General features: G+C 38.9%; 1 protein-coding gene and 1 non-coding gene across 2 annotated transcripts; one reads left to right on the top strand and one right to left on the bottom strand.

The window, feature by feature from the left end:
• Positions 1 to 502: 502 nt before the first annotated feature.
• On the bottom strand, positions 503 to 5235 carry BHLHE41 (basic helix-loop-helix family member e41). Its single transcript, XM_020965099.2, is given in 6 exon segments — positions 503 to 3107; positions 3109 to 3416; positions 3857 to 3968; positions 4290 to 4397; positions 4701 to 4764; positions 4902 to 5235. Coding segments are annotated over 6 exon segments (1521 nt in total). The 5' UTR covers positions 4964 to 5235; the 3' UTR covers positions 503 to 2240.
• Positions 5236 to 23817: 18582 nt separating this feature from the next.
• Positions 23818 to 23922, top strand: LOC144455272 (U6 spliceosomal RNA). The gene has a single exon (XR_013483993.1). It is a non-coding gene; the product is annotated as a U6 spliceosomal RNA (small nuclear RNA).
• The last annotated feature ends 994 nt before the right edge of the window (positions 23923 to 24916 follow it).

The raw sequence follows: 24916 nt of genomic DNA, 5'->3' as shown, positions 1-24916 counted from the left end.
GAGGAAACTGAGGCTTTGAAAGGTGAAATTACTTTCTCTACATCATACTGCAAGTGGCAAAACAAGAGCCTTAACCCAGGTCTCCTGATGACCAGTCTCACAATTTTTCTGGATTTATATGTAGTAGCACATATTTGCATGTGTTCACATGAATGAAAAATACCAAACTCCATGAACATAGGTGGTCTATCCAGTGTCAGACATCCCATATGAAAATTCAATTAATCATCCAAATATCAGGTAATTCAGCATCATACAGACAAAACAACCAGGTGATTGATGAAAATTTCTACTTTTCATCCAGATGTGTCACTATCAGGTGGACACACACCCAGAAGGTAGTTTTAATAGAATAGAAAAGGATGCTAACAAGCAAACTTGAAGCAAAGTTGTATACCTGAAAAAGTCATAATGACTTTTATTTGTGTAATGATACTAGTACTAGTTGTACAGTCCTTACAATTTGTTAAGGTAGGATCTTTAATTATTAGACAATCTCATATTGCATATTAAATTTTTTATTACTTGGTAAGAATTTTAAAATCACAAAATAGTGTGGAAATATTTAACTAATAGAATTTATGGAGTGCTGGAAAATACTGGAATATAAAGATCAATTTTTAGTATGCCACATACTAAACTGTTCTAAAACAGCTGGTTTCTTGCAGACAGTATTTATTTTTTTAAATAATTTAAGACAGCATAAGCTTGTACCAAGCATAAGCATTGTAACAAAGTGCAACTTTTCAGCAAATCCTCCCCAAAAGATATTAACTCAAAATATCATTAGCACATATTTTCTCCCTACAAAAATAGCATGTCAGACATCAGTAATAGGATGTATTAACAACTATTTACACACAGCCAACTTGTAGGCTAGTAAGATTTAACGTTGTTTAAACACAGCGTTTGAGGCAAACAGTAGCAACAGCAGCAGCAAATGCACCAAACTGACTAAAAGACCCAGATATTTTCTTCACTTGTAGTCAGACTGTTGTGTCTCACCTCTTACATAACATTCAAGTGAGATTTCTCACAGTGCTACCTTGGCAACAAACTAAAAATATCTAGACAAGGTCTTGGTTTAAACCTTATTTTAAAAGCTTTCTTTGTGATCATCTAGTATCTGGTATGGTCTCCAGAAAGGGAAATCATAGTAGCTGGAGACAGAAAGGCCTCATGGGGATTTATGCCACACCTTCATAACATTTTTAATCAACACTGACTAGTTCAAATGTCTCTATCAGCTTTTGGATTGTATACAATTTAGAATTTAGGATAATTTTTTAAAGAATATTAATTTTTTAGAATTTAGGTTTTTCTTAGTTCAGTGCACAGACTTTTTTTTTAACAGCAAGATTAAAAAAAAACCTCAGGAACATAATGATTTCAAAACAACAACAACAGCGTGGGTACAAATGCACTTGCTGTAAATATATTTCTATTTTGTCTAAGAGGAAATTAAGGTAAGTCTGATTCAAGGTCCATTTCTCAGTAAAGTGCTAACAAATTGTACTAAGGGTGCTTCTTACTTTCCTCAACACACCTTCCCCAAAGTCAAGTGCAAGTCAAGAAGTGGAACCTGGAAACACTATATATATGTATATAAAACCACTCAAAACAAAGTGCGACATTTAATTGGGAGAGAAATTGTATCTTTGCTTCTCTTAAAACAAAACTACCCAACAACAGACAATGTATGGATTCAATAAAGTTAAACATTATATACTGAAGAGCAAATTAAGTCTAAAAGATCCTCATTACCAGTTTGTGGAGACCCCACTCAGAGTAAGCAGGAGCTATTTGGGGACAGATACAGTGGGTTAATTACTGGATGCTGTAACCTGGCTCCAAGCACCTTTTTTTTTTTTGAGTGTATACCCTCTGTTTCAGTTACCTCCATTACATTCCAACAGATACTACAGACCTGCCAGAAGTGAAACTTTTCAGCTATATTAGCCCTGCCTTACTCATGGATAATGCTCAACATCTTAAAACTGTCACAGTCCAAATGGAGGTAAAACTTAAATAGTTGATTTTTTAAAAGACAGTAAACAAAACAAAAATAAAAACACACCCACAGCGCAGGATCTTTACAGCAGCCCGGTTGGAGGAAGGGGGGAGGGGACTGAGGACACACAGGAACTTGAAATCACGCAAACAAAAAAGGGTACTTTTAAGTATTACTGTTAATATTATTATGATTAACCACCCATCCTTCCAGCGAAATGGGAAAGCTTTCAAGGGTTTTCCTTTCCAGGCTGGGAGGAATCCCCCTGAGAAGACGCCTCCAGGTCCGAGCTCAGCCCAGGCTCTCTGGAGGAAGCTGCGAAGGGGAGGTGCGCGAGGGGGTGAAGGGGTAGGGGAAAGTGCTGGTGGGGGGCCACAGGAGAAGCCAGCTCCGGAGGCAGGATGGTTGGAGCCGCAGCGCTCGCCTTCTCAGGAGGGGGCGAGAGCACCGAGGACAGGCAAGGGAAGGCAGCAGCGGCCGCCGCCGCCGCCGCCGCCGCCGCCGCAGCCTGGGCTGGAATGCCTGGGTAAAGCAGGGGGATGGGGGCTGCCGCAGCAGGGTACAGGTATTTTTCCAGGTTGCTCTTATCCAAGAAAGGCTGCATGTAAGCAGCTGCTGCCGAAGGGGAGATGAAGTAGAAGGGTAGGCAGAAGGGGGCCGCCGCTGCTGCCGCCGCCGGTTGCCCAAAGGGAGTCCCCCCGCCTCCTCCAAAGGCCACTAGAGAGCTGAGCAGTGCGGCGTCGGGTCTCAGCAGGGCAGCGGCCGGATTCGGCCCCAGGAGAGCTGTGGCCGCGCTGCCTCCTGGACTGCTGCTCTCGCCGCAATCCAATTTCATTCTCTTGGGCTCTGGGGAATCTTCCCCAGGGGGCTCCTGCTTAATGGTGACACGACTTCCCCCAAGGGCATGGTATTTCTCCCGGTCAGGCCGGGCCTCGCCCTCCCCACCATATCCGCTGTCAGTGTCCGTGTCATTCTCCCCAGCGAGTTCAGAGCTAGGTTGAGTCCTCTGAATCACAGGGACACAGTTTGTCTGGGGCTCCAGCTTCTGTACGGTGCGATCCTGAGAGGCGTTCACAGACAAGAAGGAGGAGGGGGGGTGTTGCGATAGAAGAGGAGGAGGAGGAGGAGGAGGAGGAAGAAGAAGAGGTGGTGGTGGTGGTAGAGGAGGAGGAGGAGGAAGTGTTTCCTTTGCTCACAGGGACCTGTTGAGTCAACAGCTGGGGGCTGGGTAAGAACTGAGTGGAAACGGAGTGCAAGTGGTTGATTAGCTGGGCACATCTCTGCTCCCTGGGCGTCCAGCTTTCAAACCGAGAAAGGTATTGCATGACTTCTTTGGCGCATGTTTGAAATCCCGAATGGAAAGAATCCAAGTCGGCCTGAATGGGAGATTTCATAGATCGCTCCCCTAGGATGAGGAAGACAGGATCGGGGAATGGGAGGTGGTGGGTGAGGGAAGAAAAATGGCAGAAAAGAAAAACACTAACGTTAAAGCATCTGGCTATCACGTGGGCACTGGGCATTGACTAGTGTGCTATAGGTCTGTCTTCAATAATCAATAACCTGCTAAGTTCACCAGTTGCTATGGTATTGGGAGGGGATGCCATTGCTCTAGAATAAAGAGACAAACCAGAGTGAAGCTTTGACCACTACTTAAAATAAAAATCTGCCTCTTAGGAATTTTGAAATCTTTAATACCAATAAACCATAACTTCTAATGAACAAGTTACTCTTAAAAAAGTAAGCTTGACATCCCACAGAGGAGGGAAAAAAAAACCCTTCATGATTGCACCTCTATGGGCTAAGAGCAAATAAATTCCTGTGTTGGCATTCCTCAAACTGACTTACCATTTTGTAAAGCAATTATCTTCTGATGCTGCTGCTCTGTCAAGGCTGTCAACGCCTTTAAATGTTTCAAAGTTAATTCCAAAACTACTGCTTTCTCCAGGTGCCCTAGAGTCTGTAGTGGGGCAAAGAAGAAAGGGGCTTGTGGTTATTTAACAAAATACATTTGGCCCCAATAGTTTTCCATTCATCACTGGGACTTAAACTCCCTTTGAAAGAAGTATTTTTAACCTGGCTTACTTATACAAGGCAGGTTAAAAATGATTGCGTGCGTTTTTCGTGAGCACACATCATTCAGCTGAGTTTGTGGCAAACTCTAACAATACACCATAAGTTACTGTCAGACATCAAATATTTACATTTATTCTTAAATCTGGAGGAGTTTCTTTACCAGACTGTTACAAATCCCCATAGTGTAGAAAGGAATTTTACTTACCGTCAATTTCAGATGTTCTGGCAGTAAGTCTTTAAGCTGAGCAATGCATTCATTAATTCGGTCTCGTCTTTTCTTTTCTATCAATCTGTGTGGTAGTTTGTAGGTCTCCTTAATATATAAAAATTGAGGAAGAAAAGGAGATCAATACTATATTCAACCCACCAAGAACATATACTATATGACAAGGCAAGATACCTCTTTCTACTGTTCTGTACTGAACTGCAATTAAAATGCAGGTATAGTGTGTTTAACCTTCCCTTATGCAAGTTATCCGTCAAGCTAATTAAAATTCATGGTTAGGAGCAGCCAAAAGGTTGAAGTATTGTTGCAGTTTAGCGATCTGCTTTGAAGTGAAGAACCCTAATTAACTATCCAGGCAGGTTATGAAGATCATCAGAAACTTATTCTTACCTTGCTTTCGTCTCTCTTCATTCCCCTTTTGGGTTTACACATATACAAGGATGAATAGTCCAGTCTGCAAAACAGAAATAAGCATCAAATACCAATTCTGGGAGGATCTTTGCTCTCTCCGGCTTCTTACCACTTTCTGGAGAAGATAAGAGAAGAAAACAGAAGGCGAGACAGATATTCGTAAGGGTGCGTGCACCTTACCCTATAAAATCTCTATGTTCCATTAACTGTCTCTCTTGCAAACGAGAGATTCCTTCGTCCATGTTTGGCAACAGCTGCTGGTTTCTTTTTTGTTGCAATTTTTGGGGTTTCGTTTTCTAATTTGCGGGACAGTGCTCCTGGGAGATCTTGGGGAAAATCTGTGCGCCTCCAGCTCTCCCTCTCTTCCTCTCCAGTGCAGCAGTGTTTAAAGTGTGAAGCAGTTGATCTCCCTCTAGCCTGACTCAAATCTTTCTCTCTCTCTCTCTCTCTCTCTCTCTCTCTCTCTCTCTCTCTCTCTCTCTCTCTCTCTCTCTCTCTCTCTCACACACACACACACCACACACACACACACTCACGCGCGCGCACACCACACACACACACACATACACATAGTGCTGATAGTTCGCACTCGCTCTGTTCAGTGTTTGGCCACAGGGCACGCGCGTCGCCAGCCAGACCAGCACCCAGCTCACGTGCGGAACGTACCATCCGCGGTCCAGACTGGGGGGAGGGGAAGGAAGGAGGAGGAGGAAGGGCAAGAAAGATGAGGAAGGAGGGGGAAACTAGAGGGACGGAGGGCGAGGACAGACTGGGAGAAGAGGCTGGGGCACCTGATTAGGGCACCAGCAAGGAAAAACAACTTTGGCCAAGCTATTCGCCTTCTAAAAGGCGGGGAGGTGAAGGCAGGAGGAGGCGAGTGGAGAGGACGGGGTGCGGGGGAGCCAGGGCTTCCTCTCGCACGGAAATACGACTCCTTGGGCCCGTCATTACTGTGCATTAACATGGCTTGGGCTGTTCCACCGCCTACTCTGCTCTCCTGGATCTAAGAACGAGAATTGTCGTAGGGTAAACTTCGGTCCCGAAGAAGATTTTTGAGAATTGTTTGCTCAGAGACCAGTGGTGGCAGAGGAAGAGGGAGACGAGGGGAGACCCTTTGGCTCCAGTGGGGTCTCATGTGCCAGAGGAACCATTTGTAATCCGTTCCCTTTGGAAATAAAGAATAATAATTAACATCGTAGTCACAGGGTCCGAATGTCGTAATCCAAATGTCTTTCCGCAATATCTTGTCCCTATGCCACCTAAACTTCCCCTAGCACCCGGAATTGCGGAGTCCCTAATCACGACAGCCAATGAGACCAGGAGGTTTGAGTCCCTTTTCTGCTTTTAGTTCCCTGGAGAACACAGGGGGGAAGGGAGGGAGAGCTGAAGGATGCCACCCGAGAGGGAATACGCCACGGAAAAACTGCAGAATTAATCATTCTAAACTCTGCTGCCTTTCAGGGCCTGGGGTATATGCGCCTCAGCCCTCCTCCTCCCCTATTCTCCTCATGAACACTGGAAGTGTGCACAGCCCACGTTTTACAACCTCTGGCACCTAAAAAGCCTCTTTCCTTAAGCCTGTCTCAAACTGGTACAAGCACAGGGCTAGCAACGTGATCCGACTGGCTGCTGCCACATCACTGTGCTGGGAGCCCGTGCTGGGCTCGCCTCCGCTACCGCCGCCGCTGCCGCTGCTATCGCCTCCTCTGCTGTACTCCAGAGAGGGAAGGGGGGAAAAAAAAAAGACAGACAGAAAGAAAGAAAGCCTAGAGCACCTAAGTACAAGCCGGATTACCTTTTCCCTAGAGCGATCCTCAGGAAAATGACTCACTGCTAGTGAAAGTAACCAGGGATTCGAATTTAGTTGCGCATTACCTACGCCTCAGGGTGCAGCACAGCGGCGATTTGGAAGGGGGCAAGTAGGTAAAGGGAGGACATCTCGGAGTTGGGGGCGGGGGCTCCAAACCGAAATTCCCCCCCCCCACTCCCCCGCTATGACTACTGAGGGTAGTAGCTGTATGATAGCTAGTCAAGGATTCTTCCTTCTTGCTTCCAGTGTAATGTTTACATTCTCCCCAGAGCGATCTCCGAAGAAATTAATCATTGCCTGGGAACCAGGATGAAAGCTAGCGTAGGAGCAAGCGGAAGGAGCGAGGTCTACTGCTTTTCCTACGTCCCGACCCTGCTCGGTGTATGGGTGGCAGGGACAAGATCTGGGTCGCTGGAAGCAGCGTCTGGCTGGAAATCATGAGCCTGCAGCAACTTATTCTTTTTTTCACCTCAAGGAGCCGCCGCTGCCATCGAACCAGCTTGTCCTGCTGCTGCAGTCACCCAGCCTCAGTGAAGAAGAAACCATCTGGCTTGATAACCAAGGTGGCAGCAGGGCTGTAACCAAGGCTCTGCTTGTTTGAGAAACTTCTTTAATGGACCCAGTTAATTTGTCTTAAATGTTTTTTAATTCTGAGGTTTCATTTTTTCAAAACTATAGTTGAGAAACTGTTTTTAACTCTTTCATTCACTGGACCGGCCCCCCCCCCCATCCTAGGTGGTTTGGAGAGAAATTATATTTTGGGGGAGAGGGCAAGTTGGGACTTCACTTAGCATTCTTTTGTCATGACAATTCACTACACAGTAAGAGAAACTGGAGTATTGCCTAAATTTTCCTTACTAAATAAATCACTGGTAAAGTCTTTTAAGGCAAATATTTCTGAATCAATTCAAGGATTGAGGTTAGAGAGCAGTGAATTTATGTTTGGAAATTTATTTCATGAAAGTGAATCCCAGAGTATACAGTAAAGATAAAATAAGTGCTGGATTACTGAATCCTTTATGGAATAGCCAAATCCATAAATACAAATGTCCATAGTAAGGCACAATGTAAGTAAATGAAAGTTTGTTTTAAAAAAGAAGCTAAAAAAAGCTGAAATAATACACGTGAGTTTAGCTGACAGAGAAGTTATGGAGAAAATTAATAATTGAGTACTTTAAGTGTTATATTCAGAAGCACATGGCTGCCCACAGGGCCTTTGGTCAGAAACCTCTGGCTGCATACCTGGACTTTCACACTTGTATCCTTCCTTTCTCCTCTCATTTTTGTGTCCTTATTCTAACTGTAAAAATAGGTCTTCTTAAATTCTATTCCAAATTCTTATTGCTCCCTGGCCTCTTGCATTTATCCTCCTAAGTTTCTAGTATTAGCTGCTTCAGTCTTATTTTTCTGAATGGGGAGAGAGGCACATGAACTGCTGAGCTAACATCAGGAAGAGGCAAATATAAGAAAAAGATAGGATATAAGTACAGGTTCTTATGAATCTCAAGCTCTGAAGTCATGAAGTCAAATGTCTTAATAAATACCTCTTTGCACAGTTGAAATGATGGAAGGATAATTAATGAAGTCCTACACTTTGAGCTGGAAGGGAAATAGCTCATTTTTACAAATGAGGAAACTGAGATGCATAAAGGTTAAATGAGTTCTTCAAAGTGGTTTAGTAATGACAGAACTAGAACTCTAATTTGACTTCTGATTTGCAGTCTGGGGTTAATAATAAAATGGAAGTAAGTTGCCCAATGATCATTTATCAGATATATTGTAGAGGTGATTCAGTTAAGGGTTCCATCCAATTCAATTCTATAAAATGCCTGCTGTGTGTAAGACTAGGGGATAGACATTTTTAAAAATGACACTATGCCTGAACTATAGGAGCTTATACCTACTTAAGGGGTAGGTAATTTTCATTTCGTGTCCTACTCTTTGTGACCCCATTTGGGGTTTTCTTAGTAAAGATACTGGAGTTGTTTGCCATTTCCTTCTCCAGCTCATTTTGCAGATGAGAAACTGAGGCAAATAGGGTTAAGTGACTTGCTCAGGATCACACAGCTGGCCTAAGGCCAGATTTGAACCCACAAGATGAGTCTTCCTGACTCCAGGCACACTCTGTCTACGGTGCCACCTATCTGCCCCGGTAAGACTTACTTACAGTTAAATACAATACAAGGTAGAATGTGATGGGGGCAAAAGAGATATCCAGGCAAAGTTCTCAAAGCATATTTGAGGAGGGAAAGAATTTGAGGAGTAATGTTATATTCAGGAAGTAGCATCTGAGCTGAGCCTTGAAGTAAGAAAATGATTCTGATAGGTAGGAATGAAGTAGGAGTGAATTCCAGAGATGGCATGGGAGATATGTTTGGGGGAAAACCAGTAATCCAAATTTCCTAGAACTAGTGTGTGAAAGGGAATGAAGAGGGTCATGAGTTTGTATTTTATCCTATCAATTTGTAGTTTCCAAAATAGGGGCCAGGACACCTTGAGGGGAGTGATTGTGACACCCTATGTAAGTGATAAACGAATTGGAAGATAGAAAGACCAGTTGAATATAATCCTCAGCGCAACAGTCAATTCTTGGGCTTATCTACAGCACAACCATGCTCATAACTCAATTCTCCCTCCTTTACTGTGAAAGCTTTTAACCTTCCTATTCTGAACAGGGGCAAATATAACCTAAACTAACCACTACCTATAACAGTCTGCCATTAGGATATTCTTCTTTTAACCCCCCTGACTCTAATTAATCACCTTAAGACTGCATCGGGCACCCTTCAGTGTTGGGTGGGACAGAATGAATAAGCATTGATGAGTTGTGACCTGTATCAGAGCTATCATTACATTATCTATTTCCCCAAACCCACCTATTTTCCAAGCGTTACCATCATTTTCCAAGGCATCACTGGACTTAGTCATATAAGATTTACATACCCCAGTGCAATTTTCAACTTCTCACAATCCCTCACTCCATATCCATATATCTTATCAGTTGCCAAAGCGTTTTATGTCTACCCTCATCTTTCCCTTGTCTCCATCTGTGCATAAAACCACCCCATAGGTTAGACCTTTACCTTTTGTCTAGGTTATTTTCCTATTTGGTCTCCCTGCCTCATCTCTCTCCATTCTAGTCTATCTTCAATATAACCACAATGATTGTCCTGAACTCAGGTCTGAGAATGCTGTTTTCCCTACCTCCCTGCCTCTCCCCACCCACATTCAATAAACTCCAGGGGCTTCTTATTGCCATTAGAGTTAAAGATTATTTTTTCCTTATCTTATTCTTCTAACATTTTTATTTTCTGTGCAAGTATTTTGTAATGTACGTAATTATTAGTATAGTAGTACATACATATAATTTATAAATAAGTAAATATGCACATGTTCAGTTCCATGCTACACAACCTTCTGGTGATAGAGATACACACTTTCAAAAGTTTGGAGACCACTGCTATAGATAATAGGGAGCTACATGAAGACTTCTGTTCAGGAGGGTGACATGATTGGACCTGTGCCTTAGAAGATTGTTTCGGCAGCAGAGTGGAAGATTTACACTTTGAGTCTATTCGTACTATTTCCATTGACGTTAATAAAACTCAAACTCATGTGAAAGTTAACGATAAGGTTAAATTTTCCCCAGGCTGAAGGTTGTTTAATTGAGAACTGGAATATCTATCTTTGAGGATCTTTAAAATATGTAAATTCTTTATCAATTGAGGATGGCTTAAAGGCAGGCCTGCTGCAAGCAAAGGGGTTACAAAATGAGCCCCTGCTAGCCTACAATTATATAACTGTGTGATGCTTTGCTTTTGATTAAAAATTCTCAGCTTCATTCTTTTAATAACTGAGAGGAAATGGTTTCCACTGTTTTTCTATGGTTCAGTAGTGAAATGACTACCTAAGAAGAATGTAATGAAAGGCAATCTTTGCCTCAAGTTCCTCCCCCTCCCCTAACCTGTGTATTCCTCTAAATCACAGAATCAATATACTTATCTTGCAATCTTTGGAAGAATCTATCTTGTTTTATTGTTAAATCTTAGATTCTCAAATGAGCAGAGAATGGCTAAGTTACTGGAACTCTTTTTGAATTCTTGGCTGTGGCCAGTTTTCCAGCAGAGTGGATGTGGGACCTGGGTCCACACGTGAACTGCCAAAGCAGCCTGAGAAGTACCCAAGCCTGTGGCCTGCCTGGGCTATGGTGTCCTGCACCAGCACTATGTGACTGGCATTCAGGAAAAAACAAAACAAAACAAAACAAAGCACCATGAAATGAAGTATACCCAGGTGATACTTTTTATTCTTATTAAGTATGAAGATTGGAGTTACAGTGATTTTCTTAGTATGTATTTATCACTCTTAAATACAGGAGTATTGGAAAATTTCACAAAAGCCTTTTTCAAGTTGATTTTTAGTGCTTAAATCAAACCATGGATAGAAATAAGACAAAGATCAGGAATTGGTGAGCTCTACATTGTTCCAGACAAACAATTGTCATGAGAACATGGTTCCAGTCAGACTTTTGTCCATTGCCTCTGTCTGTCCTCCGATCTCCTTGTCTTTCTCAAGACCCACTGCACTGGGGTGGGGAAGGAGTCTTGTCATGAGAAGCACCAGACAAAGAAGGGTGATTGATGGAAGGTCAAGAAGCCAAAGAGATTACCAGGATCTCTATATAATTTAAAAATACTGCTGTGGTTGTTTATTGAAAGTACTAGGTTAAAATTCCAAAATAAGGGCTGCAGGTTCCCCATTGTATATTCAACAAAATGGTAAACCAGCACAAGTAATACAGACGTCTCTATTTAATTTGTGGAAGAATGTAAGTCTTTGCAAAGGCTTCTAACTATCATGTTTTGCTAAATATAATGTAATGGAATAATTCTTTATACTTAGCTTTATAGTACTCTGCAAATATTTTACATACTTATTAATCATCAAATAAGAACAAGGGGTATTCATGAAACATATTCTTTTATAATTTAAACCATTCAAATTCATAATGTAGATTGTAAGATCCTTGAGGGCATGGACTATCTTTTGCCTCTCTCTTTTTTTTTTATCCCCAGGGCTTAGCACAGAACCTGGCATATAGTAGGTGTTTAATAGATGTTTATGGATTGATTGATCTAAGCACAGGGTAAAAAAGAAGTACAAAACTGTCCCCTGCTATCAAAGAGCAAATATACTCCTTGGGGGAGGGGGCAACATGCAAATAACTATGTATATTATATGTGTATATATATATATATATATATATATATATATTATACACACACACACACACACACACACACACACATATATATAAATAAGGTCATCTCAGAGGGAAGGCACTAACTGTGTGGCTTGAAGGCATGAGATCAATAAAATCTTTCCCCAGAGAGATCTCTTATTAGACCATGGAAGCTTGTAGACCAATAGCTTCTCCACAGCATCTCCAATATCATCCAAGCCTTCACTTGAGAACCTCCGTTGAGGGGGAACACGTTACCTTTCAAAGTGATATCTATTTGGATAGCTCTAATTGTTAGGAAGTTTTGTTTTCTTTTGAGTTTAAAATACATAATGAATACATTAAAAAGGTACAAAAATATTAAATAAGAGCTGAATGAAGGTTGTTTAAAATGGGAATTCAGAAAGATCTTCATGGGGGATGTGCCATTTGAGTAAGGCTTTAAACATAGGTATGAATTCAGTAGGGGGAGAGAGGCATAGAGAGCAGTGTGATCTTAGAAAGGGTTAGAGATCTGAATTATGCACTTAGGAACAAAGATTAACCTATTGATAGGATCAGGAGTTTATAACCTGTGAACTTTAAAAATATTTTGACAACTCTATCTCAATATAATGAGTTTCCTCATAATACTTTGCAGTACAGCTGTAAACATTATTTTAAGGAGGAGTCCATAGGTGTCACCAAAAGGCCTCTATGACACATAACAGAAGGATAATAACCCTAGGATTTGAGCATAGTGTTCATGCATAGCAGCAACATGAAGCAGTGTTGTGCAGTGGTTCTGTAGTCAGAGGACCAGAGTTCAATGCCTGGGGGATCCTGGGCAAGTCACTTTAAGTTCCTGGGCCTTGGTTTCCTTCTCTGTAAAAAAAAAGGAGGATAGATTCATTGAACTCTATGGGTCCTTTCAGCTCCAAATTTATGTAAGGTGCCTGGAAAGCAAGACTTAAGCAAAATAGTACAGAACTTTGAATTCTGACAGAAGTGTTCATTTTTCTTGGCATATAGTAGGAGACTTTTGAGCCACAGAATGGCCAGATTTGTGCATAAGGAACATTTTCCTAGCAGCTGCATGAAGAATGGATTTTGGAAGAGGAAGAAAGTTAAGACCTATCTGGAGGCTATTGGGATGGTCCAGACAAGTGTAATGAGATCTTGTCCTAGGGGAGTGACAAATAGACCCCAGAGGAGAGAGATGTATGTGAGAGATATGTAAGGGTAGAATTAACAAGGATTGGTAACTGATGGCATGGAAAAGGTGAGGAGAAGGAAGAGTCAGAGATAACTTCAAAACTTCAAATATGAAGTGATAGCATATATTGAAAGTTTAAGGGAAAAGAACTGGTTTTGGCCTTGGGGAGCTCGTGCTGGTAGGATGTCAAGATGGAAGTGTCTCGTCAGCAGGTAGAGTTTATTACCATCATAGCTTTAGGGCTGGAAGGAATATTTCAAGTCATCTATTCTGTTTGTAACACTGGCCACCATGGCCCCCACTGCCTTAAAGCATTTCACTGCCTTACATTTCATTCCTCCCTACTGGTTCTCTGGTAACTTAAATGGGGTCTGGAGAGATCTAGGCTCTCTGCCAATGGTCTTCACTAATGGTATTTCCTCAAGTATACTGTGATGGGTGTTTTCTACCCCAGTTCCACTTAACCACTAATAGACAGATTAGATTCTACAGAACAATATTTGTTTCAAAGGTATAAATCAAATATATAAACAGCTTAGCTCAGTTCCTATAAAGCACAATTACAGTTCCAAGTTCAAAACACCCATTGGGCTAGAATCCTAGGTACCATGGTTTCTCCAGGTTTCCCTACCAGGCTAGCTGAATGCAACATTCCTCCTGAAATCTTACTTCTAAGATTGCCATGACTGGAACTTGCTTGTCCAGGGGGAATCACCGCCAGTACCTAAAAATGAGGACAAAATAAAACAGATGAAGACAAATACCCTTAGCCACAGGGTCTAAAAGGAGTGGGGGAAGGGTACCTCCCACCCCAATTCGGTTGATGGTACCCACACTGTGAGTAAACTGTGGTCCTCACTCTCTGGACACATCAGGAAAGACAGTATAGAGGAAAAGAACATGAGGCAGAAATAGCAGGTGTCTCAGTTTCGCATGTTTCAATTATGCAGCAAATCAAAGAAGGCTACCTCCACCCACATGGTAGAGGATACAATATTGAGATCCTCCATGTTAGATGATCTGGGCAGACTCCAGAGGCAAGCCCCCATCACATACTGTTTCACAGATGAGGAAACTGAGGTACAGAGAAGTTAAATGGCTTGCCAAAGTCACATAAGTGGCAGATCTAGGATTCAAACCTAGGTCCTCTCACTCCAGAACCAACATTCTATCAATAATACCAAAGTGAGTTCCAAGTCTGAGGCTTGGGAAAGATAGGAGGATTAGAAATGTAGATTTGGAAATCATATGCATTGAGGTAGGAGTTAAAACCTTAAAGTTGAATGACCTTGCTCAGGGAGAAAGAAGAGAGAAGGTCAAGTACAGACCCTTGGGGATACATACTGGGAAGTAGATGCTGAGCTAGTACTCAAAAAAGGATTCATAAGAGATGTAGTAGAACCAGGAGAATATGGTATCTCTGAAGTCAAAAGATAAAAAATGCTATAGTTGTAGGGATTGATCAATAGTGTCAAGAACTACAGAGAGGTCAAGAAGTATGAGTAACTACCAAACAGGCCATCTGAATTGGCAATTAGGAGATTAATAATGACTTTTGAAAGAGTAGTAGACACATAAATAGTAAGGAGAGAATGGGGCACTTCTAGCAGATAATTTGTTCATGTGGGTTAGTAATGAAAGGGAAGCATAAGATGAGATTACCATCTCATTACCTGGGCAGGTCAAGTGAGGGGGGTTTTGTTTTGTTTTTTAGGACTAGTAGATGTTATGTTTGCAGGTACCTGAACAAGAGCCAGTAGAGAATTTATTTCATCTTGTTCTTACCATATGTCAGGAACACAGGATGCCATACATCCAGAGCAAAGTTGAAAAATTCTGTCAGTCACGCAGCTTTTAAATTTTATTTGTACCAAACAGCTCTAGGCATCTTTGGTGTTCTGAATGCACTTCTTTGATATCTGTTCTGCAGAACAAATACTCAAGTGATGGATCAAATTTTTACTCTGGTTCTAGTAGCTATTAGTTGTCTTTCTCACCCATTGATCAGAAGTCAAAGTGTTACATGTAGTGAAACTAAGGTGTTTTTCTGATCCTCTTCTTCCTACAGGAATTATGAGATTCCTTAGGGAGTTACCCCAGTTAGCCTTCAGTTTAGTAAGAGAAAATTGACCACAGTGTACAGTGTGATTGAAGAACAAAATAAGTAAAATTGAATCCCCCATTTTCCCTACGTTTTTAATGATGTTTAAAACAGTTCCATTTTATTTTTTACTTTTTAAAAATTTCTTTGGTTTTCATGTCACTTTTATTTCCAAATATCCTTTCCTCTTCTACTTAGCAAGACATATTTTATGACAAAGGAAAAAAAGGTAGCCTAGTTCAATGTTCAATGTTCCAAACCCATAGTTTCTCACCCCAACAGATCCATTCTAGTTAGAGTTGTACCCAAATCACATAACTTGCCAACATTTTAAAATTCCTTTCATGAAAACGCTATGCATTCTCTTTAATAGCTATCATGTCACTAATTTTTAAAATGTTGTAGAGAACTAGGTATAAAGTATTCTTAAAAGTAAATATTATCTGAAATAAGCCATGAAACACAAAGTGGATTTCCTAAACTAGAGAAAGGATCTTAAGAGTGAACGATGAAAATAGTTCACATGTGAAATGTGTTTACAGTTGTAAAAGGTAAAATTCATCCTCATTGTAAAGAAAATAATGGATTACCTAAAATAAATGTGCAATTTGATACCTAGCAGCAGAATGCCTTAGACAGATCAGATTGGCTCTTGTGAGCCAATTGTTAAATTTTCAGTGTGAGAATTTACATGTTGAAAATTGGAAAATACTACATCAGGGTTGATTTATTGTTTGGTTGATTATGTAGACTTAAGAAAGTGATAGAGAAAATGTTAATTATTCAGATTAAATTTAAAAGTGGGTTACACATACTTTTTTTGAGAGTTTATTGTTAAACATTTACCAGCCTACTTCTTTCTGGAAGGTACTTCATTTTTTAGAAGACAGTCTGCTACACAGAACCTGTATCTGCACAACCTCCACTGTAGGCAAAATGCTTCCTGATATTTCACAGGGGGATCAACCTTAGTTGGTGTGTGGATGCTTTTACAAAAAACAAAAACAAAAACTGGAAGGAGAAACAAAAGCGATTTTTCATTGTATTGTATACGGTGACCTGTATGATGACCTATAGAGGAGGTAGGTGAGTTTAGGAACAGATCACATACTGGGTACACAGACATAATGCCAATTATCCAGATGTTTCCTGTATTTTTTTCCAAAACAGACTTTTTGAATTGCTTTAATGATAACTTCATGCTTCAAAATGTGGGGGTACCACTAAGGCAAAATTCTATTCAGGATCTGATTATCAGTAATGGTAATCCATCATGGAATTTGTGACCAATAAGAATGGGAAGGCTGTGAATAAGTCAAATATTAGATTTTGGGAAAGGAGATTTCAAAGGGTCCAGAGGAAGTATAGGTAGGATCTCATGGACTAAATCTCTAGGGAGAAGTCAGTCCAAGAGGGATGAGAAACTTTAAGAATGAAATTCTGAAGGCAGAAAGGGAAGTAATTCTGGTGAGGAGGAAGGGTAGCAGTTATCTGAGGGGACCATATGGATTCACCAGGAACTTACTCATCAAATTAAATTTTTTTTAAAAAGATGAATGCGGAAGATGGAAGCAAGGATTGTCAACAAGCATTTATTAAGAATTTATGTGCCATACACCAGAGATACAAATAAAGGCAAAAACATGGTTCTTTTTCTAAAGGAGCTCACATTCTGTCAGGGGAATCTACAAACATATAAACAAATCTATTCAGAATGCATACAAAGTAAATACAAGGTAATGTTGGGAGGGAGAACACTAAGAGCTGGAGGATTGAGTCTTGAAGGAAACAAGGTATTCTTAAAGATGAAGATGAGGAGGAAATGCATTTCATCATGGAAGACAGCTAATGCAAAGGCATGGATGAAGAAGGTGGAATGCTATGTTTGAGGAACAGCAAGAAGGCCACTTTGAATGGAATGTAGAGTACAGGAAAAGGAGTAATACTCTAGGATTGAAAAGTGATTGAAAAAGTTGGCTGATGGCAGGTGGGGAAGAATTTCAAGTGCTAAACATATTTGGTCCTAAAGGTAAGGAGGTGCCACTTGAGTTCACTGAATGCAGGTCAGATCTGTACTTTAGGAAAATCACTTTGGCAGCTCTGTGGAGGATGGATTGGAGATTGGAGAGATGGGGCCATGAGACCAATTAGGAGGTGATTGAAATGGTCTAGGCCAGGCAAGATGTAATGAGGACCTGATTTCAAGGTAGTGTCCACATAACAAGAGGGAAGGGGCTGGAATGAGAAATATCAGAGGTAAAAACAATAAGAATGAGAAACTGAATGAATTTATGGGATGAAAGAGAACGAGAAATCGAGTATAAACTGAGGTTGTGGACCTGGGAGACTGGAAGGATGGCAATGCTCTCAACAGAAAAAGAGGACTTTGGAAAAGGCATGGTGATAGTAGAAAAGCTAATGTTTCAAGTTGGGACATTTTGAGGTTGAGAAGTCTAGTTGAGGACTGAGAAAAGGCTATCAGATTAAGCAATTGAGATATTATTAACTTTAGAGAGAGCAGTTTCAATTGCATGATAAAGTCTAGTAATATTGTAAAAGGCGAGAAGTGAATGAGATGGGAGGAAATGGAAGCAACTAGAGTAGACAACTTTTTCTAGCAGTTTGAATGAGAAAGGTAGGAGACATACGACAATAACATGAAGGGATGGTAGGGCTTAATAAGGATTTCTTAAGGATGGGGGATAGTGGTGCATTTATGGCAGTAGGAGAAATACTAGTAGATAGCAGAGAAATTGAGAGAGAGAGAGAGAGAGAGAGAGAGAGAGAGAGAGAGAGAGAGAGAGAGAGAGAGAGAGAGAGAGAATGGGTGTAAATTTGGTAGAGAAGAGGACAAGATGCTATCAAAGTTAAATGAGGAGGGCAAGGATAAAGGCCTCTGCTCAAAAATGGAGCAAAGGAGGAAAGAATGGGTGATGTTAGGGGATTTTGAGAGCTACTGAAGGGGAGACTAGGGAGCTCAAAGAATGGGCTCTATTTCCTCAGTAAAGTAGGATACAAGGTCCTCAGTTGAAACAGTGGAAGGGGGGGAAGTGAAGGATCCTTAAGCAAAGATGAAATGGCTTGGAATAGTCTCTACAAAGAGTAGGCTAAGGAAGAGAAAAAGGATTGCCTTGCAGCAATGATAGCTCAACTGAAATTATATAACACATTTGTAATGGCCCCAGTCAGCTTGGTTTCATGACTTCTTCCAATACTCTTTAGTAGCATATAAACAGTAGTAGAGGAAGTCGATGGCGAAAGTAATCTAAGGTTGGGGTTTGGCAAGGCATGAACAGTGAATGGATGAGGGATTCAGAGTTAAGTTGAATTAGTTAACTAGAGAGTAGCACAGTGAATAAAATTGCGGGGCCTGGAGTCAGTAAGCCCTGAGTTCCAGCCTCAAACACTAGCTGCACAACCCTGGGCAAGTCATTTAATCTCTGCCTCTGTTTTCTCAACTGTAAAATGAGGCTAATAACAACACTTGCCTCACAGGGTTGTTGTGATGATCAGAGGAATATATTTGTAAGGCACAGAGCCTGGAACACAGTAGACACTGTAAAAAATGCGTGTTCCCTCCTTTCTCTTCCCCAAAGAATCAAGATGAGGAAGGTATAGAAGTAAAGTCAGAGCAGGGGCAATGGTCTAAGAAAAATACTTAGCTTGTAGATATTGGAGATATGGGTTCAATAAAAAGATAGGAGATTATGCTTGGGTGAGGGAATTTTTGAATTTTCAAAAATGAAAGTGCAATCCTTTTGAGAGATGGTGAGATAACAATTGTGACTATCCCTGTGTGTGGCTGTGGTGGAGTGGAGGAGCAGGTCTTGGGAGCCCCTCTTGAGGAAGTGGGAGGTCATTTGAGAGAAGCTGTTCTCCTTTAATGGGTAACAAATATGTGGAAGTATTTGTAAGCCAAGCAATACTTAAGCTTTTAGGATCTAATCCATGCAAATTATTTTATGTATAAATTTGCCAGAAATTAAAGAGGGTAATAATAATGGTGGTAATAATATCTGGCATTTTATATGGGTTTATCTTGTACAAATTTTACATATTTTTCTCATTTGACATAAACCTTTCACATAGATACTGTAATTCACAATAATGATACCAACTAATTCATGTTGACCTCTGAACTAACATTGACTTCATTGAATAATCACATAATTGAGCATAGTTAAGGAAACTGATCTTTATACATGGGGCTTTGTATGAAAATGATTCAAATTAGATAGCATTCCAATGAACTTTTAAAAACGAAAAGGTAAATGAGAACATTGAGGCATGGGGTCTGAGATCTCACTCTTATGTAGGCTTAGAAAAAGAGGATACAAGGGTTTTATCGTTGTTGTTGTTGTTGTTGTTTTAAGCAGTCACCCCTTACATAGAGATGAGAGGAGGGAAAAAAGACAATTTACCTGAGCAGAACCCATGAGGAAGGCTTATAAAAAGGAAATGAGTAGCAGAGGTGAATATTTCTTAGAATGAACACCACAGGTAAACGTTATTCATACAAATAGGTAATGTGATAGAGTTGGGTGGGAGAGAAGGGATATCCTGTACCACCCTCACATCTAATCTGAGCAAGGGAAGTATGTGTCAGGTGGGGATGGGTATCACAATAGAACCTTGGGCTGAAAGGTGGGATGTTGTCTGTGAAGGGAGATAGAAATCATGATGTGGTAAGAAAATAAGCCATAGAGACCTAATGCTAATTTTAAAAAACATAATACAATATAATTAAATGGAAAAAGGCACAAATTTAAACAATTATAACCTTAAATGTTAATGGTCTAAACTGGTCCAGATAACAAAGGAGAATGGCAGAATGGATGAGAAAACAGAGCCTCACAATTTGCTGCGTGAAAGAAAAACATTTATAACCTAAAGACATATCTGGAATTAAAATGAGGTTCCAGAATAAAATGTATTATATTTTAGGAGAATTCAAGAAAGTAGTCTTGATATTGGGTAAGGTAAAAGTCAAAATAAACCTGCCAAGGAGGACAAATTGGGATGTTACATTATACAGAAAGACTCTGTAAATATTGAAATGTTATCAATATCGTTCAGCAATATTCATTGTTAATCAATATATGAACTGCAAAGCATAACATCTAATGCAATACAAACTTTGATAGTAAGATAATTTTAGATGCTTTTAACATTATTCTTTTACAACTTGATAAATATAACAGAAAGATAAACAAGATGGAAATTATAGATCTGAACATATTTTATAAAAATCAGATTTCATAGACTTATGATGATTATTCAATATTAAAGAATTATTTTTCAGCATTATACAGTATTGTTCACAGAAGCTGGTCATGTGCTAGGCCAGGAAGAACTGATAAATGTAGGGCAGAAATATTAAATAATCCTTAACAGACAATAATGTATTAATATAATCATCATTAAAGAAAATAAGATCAATAATCCTAAATGGAGACTAAGTAACACTATCCTAAATAATGAGTGGATTAAAGAACTCATCACGGAAATATTTAATAAAGATTCCTTAGGAAAAATTTATATTTTTGAAAATATGCATTATACAAAGAAAAAGAGACACTAAAAGAATTAAACATGCAATTTAAAAACTGGAATAGATAGAGATTAAACCATCAAAATAAACAATGATAATGGCAAATTCACAGTGAATAATGAGGAAATAAAAGAAAATTATCAGAAGCTACTAACCACAACTATATGCCGGCAAGATTGAGAAGGAAAGGGATGAATATTTACAAAAAATAAAATAAAACTGCAACCAGTGTTTCTACACCAAGACTGACTAGTCCATAAGTGAATTCCTCCCAAAAACCCTCTTTCTGCACCAGGTAGTTAAATGATTCACCAAAATAGAGGGGGGAAAGCATTCTAACATGGCATTCTCCATTTAGAAAACAAGTAAATATTATTGATACCTAAGTCAGGAGGGGATTCATCAAAGAAAGAGAACTATGCACCAATATAACTAATGAAGTAATGCAAAAAAAAGTTAAACATAACTTTAGCATAATTTGTAATGTAGAAACACTGTAAATATTCTGCACTTTTAATAGCAAAAAATAAACAATAACAACAAATCTCACATGAATATATCAATAGATGTCCTCACAACTGTGGATAGACAAAGTCATAACAATAAATGGGTTAGAAGACATTACAAAACACAAAATAGAATAATTTTAAAATAAAATTTTAAAGCTTTTAAACAAATAGAATCCATTCAGGTAGAATAAGAAGAGATATTGTGAATTAAGGGGAAAAAATTCTACATCAAACAGATCTGTAGGGAAGATTTCCTACCAAGATTGCTGCCTGAATGGAAGCAGAGTACACAACTCCCTCATACTTTCTGACTGAACAATGATCAAGAAATCCAGTGAGAAACTACAGTGACTACTTCTACCCCTAAATATCACAAAAATTTGTAGTCCAGCACAATAAGAAAGGGGGCTATCAGCAAAGCCAGTGACAGCACAGGCAAACAAACTCTTAGCCTCTCAGGACAACTAGAGAAAGCATCAGAAATGTTGTAAATCCATAGAAGCATCCTTGGAAGTCCTGAGGAGCAGCACTGACTAATTGTTCTAATATTTCTGATTGTCTCATGGAGTCATTGACTTTTGGGTTCTATTCTAGCTTTCAAGTAGTCTGTTACTTGGACAAAGTTTACTCCTTTCTCTTCCAAACAATTCTTCCTCCATTTTTTCTTTCAAGAGCTTTTGGGTTTTTGTTTTTCACTAGGTAAAGTGGCCATTCTCTGACTCATTTCTTACCTAGCCTTAATCATTCAATGGGCATTGCCTCAGTCAAACTGAGATCTGTTAAAGACCTTAGCATAAAAAGACCATGGCCTCCTACTGCATCTAGGACCATCTCTAGTCATTCTGATCTATATATTGCCACTGGACCCAGATGGCTCCAGAGGAGAAAGTGAGGCTGATGACATTTCATAGCCCTCCCTTACTTAAATCCAATTCACATGCATGTCATGGCATCACCTCTTTGATGTCATGGTCTTATTCGAGAAAGAAGGACAAACAGCAACAACAAGAGTTTTTATTTTGTTTTTCATCTTTTGTTTCATTTTTCCAGGTATTCTTACAGTCCTTATGGAAAATACATTTCTTCTTTGAGTTTTTGTATGTAATTTTGTATGTAATGAGTTTTATATGTAATATAATTACATATATGAGTACATATATACACAAATATATATATATATATATATATATATATATATATATATATATATATAAATGTGTTTATATATGTACTCATTTAGTGAAATAGAGGACTTTCAAGTATTCCTGATGAAAAGACCAGAGCTGAATAGAAAATCTGACTTTCAAATACAAGACTTAAGAGAAACACAAAAAGGTAAACATGAAAGAGTAATTGTAAGGGACCTAATAAGTTTAAACTGTTTACATTACTATTTGGGAAGATGATATATGTAACTCCTAAGAACTTTATCATTTTTAGAGCAGTTAAAAGGCATTTACATAGAAGGCACAAGAGTAAGTCAATAAGAATAATCTCAAAAATATAAATAATGATGATCTAATAAAAGGATGATCAAGAAAGAGGTATGCATTGGGAGCAAGGGGAAGGGAGAGGAAGAACAGAGAAATTATCTTACATAAAAGAGATGTATGAAGAAGAGCTTTTACAATGAAGGGGCAAATGGCGGGGGTGGGTGATGGTCAATGTGTGAACCTCACTCTCATCTAAATTAATTCAAAGAGGGAGGAATGTATATACACACTCAACTAGGTCTAGAAATCTATCTTACCCAACAGGGAAGTAGAAGAGGAAAGAAATAAAAGGGTAGGGAGTGACAAAAAGAGGAAGATGGAGTAAGGGAGGCATTGGTCAGAAGCAAAGCAGACTTTTGAGGAGGCATAGGGTTAAAAAAGATAGTGTAAAGGATAAACAGAAGAAAACAGAATGAAGGGAAATGTACAGCTAGTAATCATAACTATGAATGTGAATGGGATGAACTCACCTATTAAGTGGAAGCAGATAGCAGAATGGATTAGAAACCAGAATCCAACAATATATTGTTTATGAGAAACACACTTGAAGCTGGAAGACACACACAGAATTAAATTAAGGGGCTAGAGCAGAATTTATTATGTTTCAACTGATGTAAAAAAAAACCCTGACGTAGTAATATTGATCTCAAACAAAGTGAAAGTAAAAATAGGCCTAATTAAAAGGGTTAAGCAGGGAAACTACATTTTAATAAAAGGCACCATAGACAATAAGGTAATATCAATACTAAACATATGGACACCAAACAGCATAGCATCTAAATTCTTAAATGAAAAGTTAAATGAGTTATAGGAAGAAATAAATAGTAAAACTATATGAGTGGGGAGCCTCAACTTTCCCCTCTCAAAGTTAGATAAGTCTAACCATAAAATAAATAAGAAATATGATAAGGAGATGAGTAGAATTTTAGAAAACAGATATGATAGGCTTCAGGAGAAAATTTAGTGGGAATGGAAATAAGTAAACCTTTTTCTCAGCTGTACCTGGCATCTTCACAAAAATTGACCATGTGTTAGGGCATAAAAACCTCACAAATAGAGAAAAACAGAAATATTAAGTACATCCTTTTCAGACCATAATGCACTAAAAATTGTATTCAATAAAGGGATGTGGAATCATAGATTCAAAATTAATTGAAAAGTAAATAATCTAATCCTAAAAAAATAAGTGAGCCAAGCTCACTTTGGCAGCACATATATTAAAACTGGAATAATACAGAGGAGATTAGCATGACTCCTGCACAAGGATAACACACAAATTCCTGAAGCATTCCATATTTTTATAAGAATACAAGCCATTCCCCAATTGATAAATGCTCGAAGGATATGAACAGGCAGTTTTCAGATGAAGAAATAAAAGCTATCTGTAGTCACATGAAGAAATGCTCTAAATTATTATTGCTTAGAGAAATGCAAATTGAAACAACTCTGAGGTACCAATTAAATACCAAAATGAAATCCTGAAAATCAAAGGAAAAATTAGTAAAATTGAACATAAAAAAGAAAAATCCATTGAACTAATAAATAAAACTAGGGACGAGTTTTATGAAAAAATAAAACAGATAAACCATTGGTTAATTTGATTATTAAAGAAAGAAAGGAAAAAAAACCAAATTACCAGTATCAAAAATGAAATGGCACCATCAATGAAGATGAAATTAAAACAATTCTTAGGAGTTGTTATGCCCAATTATACGCCAGTAAAGCTGACAATGTAAGTGAAATGGATGAATATTTACAGAAATATAAATCACCCAGATTAGCAGAAGAAATAGAATACATAAATAGCCTTTCTTAGAAAAAAAGAATTTTAACAAGTCATAAATGAGCTGTCTAAGAAAAAAAATCCCCAGTGCCAGATGGATTTACAAGTGAATTCTACCAAAATATTTAAGGAACAATTAATGCCAATACTATATAATTTGAAAAAATAGGTAAAGAAGGAGTCCTACCAAATTCCTTTTATGACACAAATATGTACCCTAAACCAGGGAAAGCTAAAAGAAAAAAAGAGGGAGAAAACTAGAGACCAATTTTCATATTGAATTTTGGTGCAAACATTTTAAATAAAATGCTAGCAAGGAGATTATAGCAATCTGTCACGAAGATCATACACTATTACCAGGAATGTTGGGCTAGCTCAATATTAGGAAAAGTGTCAGCATTATTGACCATATCTATAACAAAACCTCAAAAATTATATGATTATATCTATAGATGAAGAAAAAAAACCTTTTACAAAATACGACACTCATTCCCATTATAAACACTAAAAT

Source organism: Phascolarctos cinereus, unplaced genomic scaffold, assembly GCF_003287225.1.
Source record: "Phascolarctos cinereus isolate Bilbo 61053 unplaced genomic scaffold, phaCin_HiC Scaffold_1;HRSCAF=81, whole genome shotgun sequence".
Classification (NCBI taxonomy): domain Eukaryota; kingdom Metazoa; phylum Chordata; class Mammalia; order Diprotodontia; family Phascolarctidae; genus Phascolarctos; species Phascolarctos cinereus.
The sequence above is the reverse complement of the archived record's forward strand: the minus strand, read 5'-3'. Positions and strand labels throughout refer to the sequence as shown.